The 9,705-nt window shown below is 41.3% G+C and overlaps 1 protein-coding gene across 1 annotated transcript; it reads left to right on the top strand.

Moving 5' to 3' along the window:
• Nucleotides 1-1,334: 1,334 nt before the first annotated feature.
• LOC127342006 (TOM1-like protein 9) lies at nucleotides 1,335-9,388 on the top strand. The gene is made up of 10 exons (XM_051367947.2): nucleotides 1,335-1,577; nucleotides 3,842-3,920; nucleotides 4,426-4,524; nucleotides 4,611-4,724; nucleotides 4,935-5,077; nucleotides 6,115-6,196; nucleotides 6,894-6,979; nucleotides 7,390-7,623; nucleotides 7,787-8,280; nucleotides 8,441-9,388. Exons 1-10 carry the CDS (start codon nucleotides 1,477-1,479, stop codon nucleotides 9,148-9,150), a joined length of 2,142 nt encoding a protein of 713 aa, XP_051223907.1. The 5' UTR covers nucleotides 1,335-1,476; the 3' UTR covers nucleotides 9,151-9,388.
• The last annotated feature ends 317 nt before the right edge of the window (nucleotides 9,389-9,705 follow it).

A 9,705-nucleotide genomic window follows, 5' to 3' on the forward strand; every position in this document is an offset into this window, starting at 1 on the left:
GCGCCTACCACATACCCATACCACCATCTGAAATCACAGCATCGGAAGAGAGTCTGCCCAGCGGCGTCAGTTGGCACAAGGTTGCGTCCTGCGCATCCTACCGCTTGCCCTCCTGCGCATCATGTTGTTTTCCCTCCCGTGCACCTTGCTTCTTGTCCTTGACGCGGAAGAAGACATTAAACGCGGGCGGTACCTTAGTTTTGTGAGAGAAAAAACATAGGGGAAGTCAAACGGCTGAGATGCAGCCAGAGCTACACTACGTGTTGCTGAATTATGATAGAAACTTGCAGGAACCGACGAGGCTCGCGGTGGTGATGGCATTGCATTGGGTTGAGATTTCTTCAGGGGGCCACCAGAAAACACCCAAGAAGTGCCACTCCCATTGATCGATCTCGCCACCTTTTTTGAATACAAATCTAGTGGTATAGATTTTGTAGACATATAATTCATATGTTGTTAACCAAACTAATGGTCAAAGTTTGTCTTGAATTGCGTGTACTTGTTAAACCGATCCGAAGGGAGTAGAGAAAAATGAGAACATACATTGAGGTAGAGGACAATAAATGAAAGAGGCCTTATAATATCTAACGGTTTAAAAAACTCATAGGTCTTATAGTCTCTAACGGAGGTAGTAGTAGTTACAAGATAGGAGCAAACAATTGCCGCGATAATAGCACAAGTGTTTTTAAGACCTAAGAGGATCATGCAACCGTTTGTTGGTGGGGAATGTTGTACATGAATTTACGAAGTAAGCAGTGTATAATCTAACAATCATCGATAAACTTGTTGCCTAAACATGTTAATATGAGATGTAGTTTCGAAGGTCTCGTCACGGCTAAGTTAACAATAAAAATAAAACATTTTAGGTCTGTGGTTGAAGAGATAAAAGTTTTAGAAGCACATCTATATAAAATTGAATTAATCAATTTGAATGGGAGGGAGTACTTTGTTTCAACGTATTATTTTTCATTCCACGCTTCCAAACTGAAGTCTAGTTGGAGAAAATATTACTGTATTAAATTAGATGAAGCTAAACAAAGGTAACGATGACGCGCTCCAAAGTTAGTGTGTCGGACAGCTCAGATCACACAAGAACACACGCTGCCACCGCCAGATCCTACACCCAGACACTCACCTCACCTAACTGCCCAATAACTTCCCACGTAATCTAATCGCTCCATTATTATCACATCATCATCATCTCCGTCTCGTCGTCGAAGCATCGAACATTCACGGTGCGCACACGCCGCTGTACCTGTACTACAGTACAGCTAATTTTCGCAACGGCCAATAAACAACCAAAACAGAAAATTAGAAGAAGCCAGGCCGCCCACCGAGAAAGGAACACGAGGCCAATCTGGTGGCGCGCGGTGGCCTCGACCTCGACCTCGCACCCAATCGCCGGCCCCCGATCCGAATCCAGCCGAGCCGAGGAGCGCAGCCTCCGGGGCCAGGGTCGGTCGGGCGCCGCCGACCATGGCCGGAGCCATGGTGGACCGGGCCAGCAGCGACATGCTCATCGGCCCCGACTGGGCCAAGAACATGGAGATCTGCGACATCTGCAACCGCGATCCCGGGTACGCCCCCTCTCCGCTCCGCGCGCGCGCGGATTCGGTGCCCCCTTTGCCAGATAGTACTATGTTGCTACGCGTGGTTCGGGCGTTGGGTGATTAGCTCAGCGGTGGCCAGCGTTTTGCGCTGGGAGCTATCTATGACATGGATGTAGTTGGCGCGATCTGGGTAGAACGGAGTAGTGTCATTTTATGTCGTCTGACGACGTAATTGCTGGAACTGCTCCCAGTTCCGACAAATTCTGGCAGGCGCTCGGCTTTTATGAGCGGTTTCGTTTCACCGATACGATACCAGACAAACGGCTCGAATTTGGATCTTCCTGAAGCGGCGAAGCGAAATTTCGGTTTGCAATCCGGTGGCCTGGCTGTCCGGGGGAATCGTGAATTGGGATTTCGCAAGCGGTGGTCGGTGGATCTGGCAACCTCCATCTGTGTTCTGGTTTCTCAGAACATTCGGTCCTTTGGGAGAACAGTTGCTTCGTGCTTGGTGTTCCGTTGGCTGGCTACGCCAAGTGGGAATGGCATTCTGCAATTGAGTCAACTGGCTTGAGCGTTCTAGTCCTTGGACCCTTTTGTTTTGCTGGAAAATGAAGCAAAGGCTTATTTTACATCATGCAAATTTCTGTAAGGGGAGAAAGCCCATGACCCAGATTTATGTTCAAACATTTGCCCTTACACACCTATTTTTTTGGCGAGGACAAAATATTCAGGTTCTGATAATGTCACTCAATCTACTCATTCAGTAAACCCAGAGTTTCATAAGTTTGGTATGCGGAGTTCATGCACCTTCAGGCAAAACATAGAAAGTAGGAATGGAAACAAACAGTGCTGCTCCTGGAGGCACTTGCTTAGAGCTGCATGAAGAGGGCAGGTTATTCAGTCTGACAACATATGCAGAAGTTGCATGAAAGATGAGGAGTGCTGTGAAGTTCCTTACAACCCGGAGGACAGCTAAGAATATTCTAGTTGGTATAATCCTTTGGGTTGCTGTTTCTATGTTATGTAGTGGCAGGCTGGAAATATTATACTCCCTCCGGCCCGATTTAATTGTCGAAGCCCATACATTCAAATCTGCTATGTCCAGTTTACATATGCGCCAATTAAATGGGGCCAGATGGACTAACTAACAATATTGGGATGGATGATACATAATTAGATTCTATCATTCTAAATCAGCCTTGAAAAATTATTGTCACAATGCTAATTGAATGCTGAATTGCTTGTTTGCCAAAGTTCTTACTGAAATCCGTGGTGCTACCCACAATCTTTCTAACTGACCTAGCCTAGTTCTTCATGTTAAACTCTGACATCTGAAGATTTTGGAGTGAAGAAGTTCTGGGGATACTGTTGGTTGTTTTTTATTTATTTTGCGTCATGTGGGAATGGCCAAGGTACTCTTATAAGTTATAACATGTCGACATAGGTCAACTGCTGTCCATCGTTTTTCAGTAGTTACTGTTCCTTTAATCATGTTTCTCCTTTGATTCATGGGATTTTCAAAGGATTTATGTAGGATTGCGATCCTATGGAATTTTTCTTGTGGAAGCCGTTTGATTCATAGGATCATATCCCCATAGGAATCTTGTAGTGTAAATTTCATAGGAGAAAAGCATTAGGTTGGACCTCATGAAAAATTCCTTCACCACAATCAAAGTGAATTCCTCTTCCCATGGGATTCTACTAGACATGGCATCCAAATCCTATACGTTTCTTATCCCTACACTTCTCCTAACCTATGAATCAAAGGAGCCGAGTTGATTCCTTATGTAATCATGTAAATGACTATATCTTCTGAAGATACTAATTGCGTCAATATTGCTAGTGCCTTATAATTTTGCTTAGCTTTAGTTTTTAGATCTGCTTCTACAGTTTTACTTGCCCCTCCTATTTCCCGAGCTACTTCTTAGACGAACACTTCGATGCAATGTTTTATAGTTATTATTTATTACTGCAGTTGACTGCTTATTAGTTATTACTTGTTGCTACTAAATTAGCAATGGAACCCACAAAAGTTGATGCAGTTTGCCTGTTTAATATGTCTGCAGGTTTTGAACAACATTTAGGTTCTATTCTAGCTTTTCAAACTTATCATATAGGTTGCTTTCCTTGATTGCTAATCCAACTATTACGATTTGAGATCAAATAGTTGAGCTGACACGGCAGAAGTATCTTGACTTATAGGGTTATAGCTACTGTTTGTTTCCTGCGATGCATGCTTTATTTATTGTCAGTTATTGATATTTATTAGTTAACTGTTCGCCTGGTAACAGCCAATCCAAAGATGTCGTGAAGGCTCTCAGAAAAAGGATTGGGCACAAAAATCCAAAAGTTCAGCTTCTTGCATTAACTGTAAGTTTATTTGCAACCTCTGTTCTTCAGTGGTGTTATTGCTACTTTGCTGTAGTCATCAAGAAGAAAAGTAGTTTAGCTGTGCTTTTTCAATAACATCAAACATACATGGCTGCTACTTAGCTGTATTTGCACATTTTTGTCTGTATTATCTAAATACCTTGTTTGCATGTGCATCTTCCTTGTATGCTTCATGAGTAGGTGCTTATTTCATCATACCAATGCAGCTTGCAACACCACTAAAAATCATGGTGTACTTGAAAATGGTTGGACAGGTTATTGCAGCCTATAAATCAGACGGTGTCACATAATTAACTTGTATATTATTAGTTCTTTGTCCAACCAACAAAAAAACTAGGATAGTTGGTGAGGACATAACTGGTTTGGAATCAGTTTATTTTGATAATTTTATGTTCCATTAGTTTATGATTCATTATCATTTGAACATGTAAGCAGGAATCATTTGTTGTCTTGATGATGAACTGATAATATTGTTCTATTTCAGCTGCTGGAAACTGCAATAAAGAACTGTGGGGATATATTCCACATGCATGTTGCAGAGAGAGATGTGTTGCATGAGATGGTCAAGATAGTGAAGAAAAAGGTATATCATCCGTCAAAGTTCTGAAACTTCAGTTGTTTTCTCCCAGTCTGCTAACTGTATGATGTTATATTTGTCTCATCTTACAGTCTGATCCACGCGTCAAAGAGAAGGTTCTGGTTCTAGTAGATACATGGCAAGAAGCTTTGGGGGGACCACGTTCCAGATATCCGCAGTTCTATGCAGCATACCATGAGTTGGTGGTATACTTTCAAGCCCAATTTATTTATTAGGCTCTGAATTTTCACTTAGCACAGTTGTTCTGTTTTAAAATGTTACTACTGATATTATATTATTATTTTGTCTTAAATTTAATGTCATTCAGTATGCAAGACATTGAATGCAATGGTTCTATCTTGATTCTACAAATTTACCTTGCTGCTTAAAATAATTATGCTTATTCCCCCTTGCAGCGTGCTGGAGCTCAATTCCCCAAGAGGTCCGACAGACCTGCACCGCTGTTTAATGGTCAGTCTCCAGCAGAGAAAAGTATGCGTAGTCCTGACCAACGGGATGAAGCTGAATCTTCTGCTGGAAATGACTTCCCTGCTCTGAGGTGTGCTTGCTTTCTTTTAGCTGTCATTTTCTGCTTTGAGATGACACATTTCTACTGGCAAAAAATTGCTTCTGGGCTTACACTTGATTGGCATTTACTGAAACACACCACAAAATCGTAAATTTTCTCATGGAGACTGCAAAATTATGGTTATCTGCTAGAACACATTAGACTGATAGTACCACTTAGGATTCAGAAAAGAGAAGGGTTATGCGAATTCCTATCTGTCCTTTGAAGAGAAAGAAAGATATAAGGTCGAGCATTAGCCAATGACAGGGGCTTCTAAGGAAAGATAGGACCCTTTTCCCTCTCTATCTGTTTATCATAGATTTTGGAATTAATAATAATATTCTAATTGGTATTGTGTTGATCCTGCAAATGACCAAAACTTCGTGGCATCCTTCGGAGGGTTGTCGATTTTGTGATGTGCTCATAAAATGTGAACCAAGTGTAGATTCTAACAGCCAGTATTGCCTTTATTATTTGATCTCTTTACTAAAAAAACTTCTTTTCACTTTATAATTGTGCTCACTAGTATTACCTTGTTCCCACTTTAATGTATGGCAGTTTGTGATAGAAAATGTAAACAAGAGTTTGGAATCTTGTGTAAGGTTAGTTTCTGCCACTTCTGTTGTACTGGCCTAGAGATTTGGTTCCGTATTATGAAGTAAAAAACAACATGAAACTATAGTATTACGTATGTGCCATGATTTCCACATCTTGTCTACATTGCAACTTAAGCTTCTTCATGATTTATTATCAACTTCATGCGCTCACATGAGATGAATGTTCATGTATAATCCTTTTAGAAATGGTAAATTCAAGAATGACTGGTGTCATTTTGTCTTCTCTTCAGATCGTGTGTATAATCGCTATACTGTAATCAGAGTGCGGGTCATTATAATTAGTTTTCTTTCTTGTGTCTCCAGTGCGCATCTTTGATCAACATGTCTACTTCAGTCTAGTTTACCTTATTTCATGTAGCAATCTGATGTTCTTTTTGGATGGAATGAACTGAGTACTGCTTTTATTTTCAGTATGTCAGAGATTCAGAATGCTCGTGGTATCATGGATGTATTAGCAGAGATGCTGAATGCTTTAGACCCTGGAAACAGAGAGGTACCAAAATTCCATAAGCATGCTTTTTAATTCAACCTGCACAAAAGTATGGACCTAGTATTATATATTAGAGTTACAACCAACGGCTGAACATGGTATTCTGTTTTGTTATTTTCGAATTTACCGGCTTACAAAAAAACCCAACATGTTTCTTTTGGGAAATATGTCCTGATCAGTTTTCAAATATGAGCCTGTCTTTAAAATATGTTTTTTGTACTAATTGCTTACATTCATTGAACTATTCAGTATTCATGATATCCAATGTGAGGTCCAAGATGCCAGGGCTTCAAGGCCAACTGTCTTATACATGACCTATAAGGCTATAACCACTCCTGTCCGTATTGAATCCAAGTTACATCGTTTGAATACTATGATCCCCCTGTTATCTATGTTACCATAAAGTAAGGTATCAAAGCGTGAAACTTATCTGGCTACCCTTAGAGTTTATGGTTTCAGGAACATCCGTGTCTTAAATTAGGTGTTGGGCACACCCTTGTCCTCGAAATCTTCAGTATAAAGCAGTAAACAATGTAAAGAAAATAATCGACATAATTTGGAATAAGAAACTGCATTTTAAGCAGAAATTCAAAGTGTGTAGTGTTCTTGCTGTATTCATGGCATGCATAATAATATAAAAATCTCTACACTTACATTTTTCGAGGTTTGTTGATTATATATTGAAATGCTATGCACACAGGGACTAAGGCAGGAGGTAATTGTGGAGCTTGTTGATCAGTGCCGCACTTACAAGCAGAGAGTGGTCCAACTAGTTAATACTGCCTCGTGAGTGCACTTACTTTTGAATCCAATCCACTAAATTTTACATTAGCATTTGTTTAGTTTTCTGTATCCAATGTTAGCAAATCGCACATTCGAAGATATAGGTAGATATGTATATGGCCGTGAGGTTTACTTTCTTAAGCACCTTTCTGAATCGTCTGGTAAGAGGATGTTGAAATTTCTGCTTCTTTAATCTTACCAGTTTTGTCTATTATTCATGTGTAACTTTTTTTCTGTGGTATTCGATCGTATTACTCAAGAAGACATGAGATATATGTTAAAGTATCTGGATACTCCAAAAGCATCAGAGTCATTAAAAGCTGACACGAGTAGCTTGTTCTGTTTGTTTAGCTGTCTCTGTTGCATTGAATCTACTTATTATTTGACTAATTTTTTTCCTTTCTTATTCACAGGGATGAGGAACTTTTATCGCAAGGGCTTGCCCTGAATGATGATTTACAGCGTGTTCTTGCAAGACACGACGCAATTGCTGCAGGCATTGCAGTCCGAGTGGAGAAAAAACCAAAGTCTCTGCAGGCACTTGTAGATACCGAGGATTCTGCAAACCAGGACTCTAAGAAAGAGCAAGCACTAGTGGATATCGGTGACCCCATAAGCCAAGATTCTAAAACAGATCCAAACCAAAGGTTCCTAGTCTTCTCCTACCTTGTTCGCACATGCTTAGTTCTACATAATGTTAGGAATGATTTCAGCTTTTGAAAGTGTCTTGCTGTTCATAGGAATGACGTGTACTCTTTATATGACTGCTCTTATTAACCTCTGTTTCAATCTGACCTGTCTTTGTAACAGCACAAGTGAGCAGTCTCCTTTTGAGCAACTAGCGCTTCCAGCACCTCCGTTGTCAAATGGCTCAGCAAACCCACCAAAACCTGATTCGAGCGTTGATCTTCTTAGCTGGGATGATACCCCATCTACAGCAGAAAATTCTCTAGCTCTTGTTCCAGTCACTGACCCATTGGCTGACTCTACTTCAAATCAAAGTGCTCTGGCAATTGTTGACATATTTTCTCAGAACAATGCTGCTAACAGCAATTCCAGACCACTTGATCCCTTTGGTCTGGATTCAAGTCCCACCGTTCCGGGAACACAACCATACAACACACAAACCCAACATCCTGCACAATCTCAACAGCCTCCTCAGCAGGTGGCACTCTATTCTAATGGGAATACTGTAAACCCTGGAACATCTTATGATCAGGCGTCGCAGTTTAATGGCACAAATTCTGGGTGGAATGGTCAAGTTGCCAACCATGTGGCACCCCCACCACAGCAAATAAACTACGGTATGCAATGCCATTTTGACCATTACTTTTCTGTGTCTATCTCTTTTATATCTTTTGAAAAAGTAAATCATTGTAAGTTAAATGTATGTATCTTTGACAGACTATACATTTTTGCATGTCTGTTTGAAGGATTTGTGATAGTCTTATCTGAATTTTGTAGATGATCAAAGTGGAGCCCTTCCGCCTCCTCCTTGGGAAGCTCCGTCAGTGCCAACCAATGAAATGTCAAATGGCCAATCGGGTGGTATGCATTCTCTCCAACCTCCAACAAGCCAGTTTGGCGGTGTGCAGCCATTACAACCGCAGAACAACTATATGGGAGGTCAACAAACCCAGCCAATGTATAGCAACCAACCGGGAGCTATGCCACCTCAGGCGATGCAACCCAGCCAAATTGTTGGAGCACAAATGCAGCCAGGCTATGGGAACCAGTTTGGGCATCTGCCACCACAGTCCATGCCAATGCCAGGCATGCAATTTGCCGGTATGCAACCTTCACCAATGCCAGTAGCGCAGCCAGGTATGATGTATGCACAACAAATGCCGGGCGCCCAGTTTGGAGGAATGCCACAGCAGCAAATGTATGGTCGTCAGATGGCGTCGCAATATGCGTATGTGCAGCAGTCAGCTGCACAGTACTACAACCAGGGAAGACCAGCGTATGGGTACCCTGGCACCAACGACCTGTCCCAGAGTATGTATGGTCTCTCCATGCAAGACAGCTCCTATGCGGGGATGAATTCGTCCTACCAGACGCCGACCTCTTCATCACCTTCCATGGGGCAACCAATCAGGCCATCGAAACCTGAGGACAAGTTCTTCGGCGATCTTCTCAGTATTGCCAAGACGAAGCAGAACAGGGCTTCATGACACAACCGAGTAAAAGTGTAATTGGTCTAATATATTTTGTCTATGGTTTCTTACAATTTTTTCCAAGTGGCTTGATCATACACTTGTAGCTCCCTTGGATGTGTAAGCTTCAGTTTTGTTACGCTGCTTCCAGCCCACATTGATTCCATTAAATTCTTTACTACGTGTGTAATGGTCACGCCAGAGAGGAAAACATTGGTAAATGATGATTTAATAAAGTTAAATTGTTGTGAGGCAAGATTTTCCTGATAATAACATCCTTGATAACAGATGTATTGACATGTTCCCAGCTGTACCAGCATAGGGCGTAAAGGGTGTTTCGTCTTTTCAGCATCTGTCCTTCTGACGTAGATTTGCTTATTCTTCAATTACACGCTTCTTCTGTGCGACGCTTCTTCTGTGCGACGCATGTTGTTGTGTACCTACAAATGCGAGGGGGTTCTTTTAGGACTATAGTATCTAGATACTTTTAGTGTATAGATACATTAGAATTCAGACAATTTGAATTTAAATAAATCTCCAACATCTTTTTCTGTGCAAGGAGGTAGTAGTATG

This window comes from Lolium perenne, chromosome 3, assembly GCF_019359855.2.
Source record: "Lolium perenne isolate Kyuss_39 chromosome 3, Kyuss_2.0, whole genome shotgun sequence".
In the NCBI taxonomy this organism is placed as follows: domain Eukaryota; kingdom Viridiplantae; phylum Streptophyta; class Magnoliopsida; order Poales; family Poaceae; genus Lolium; species Lolium perenne.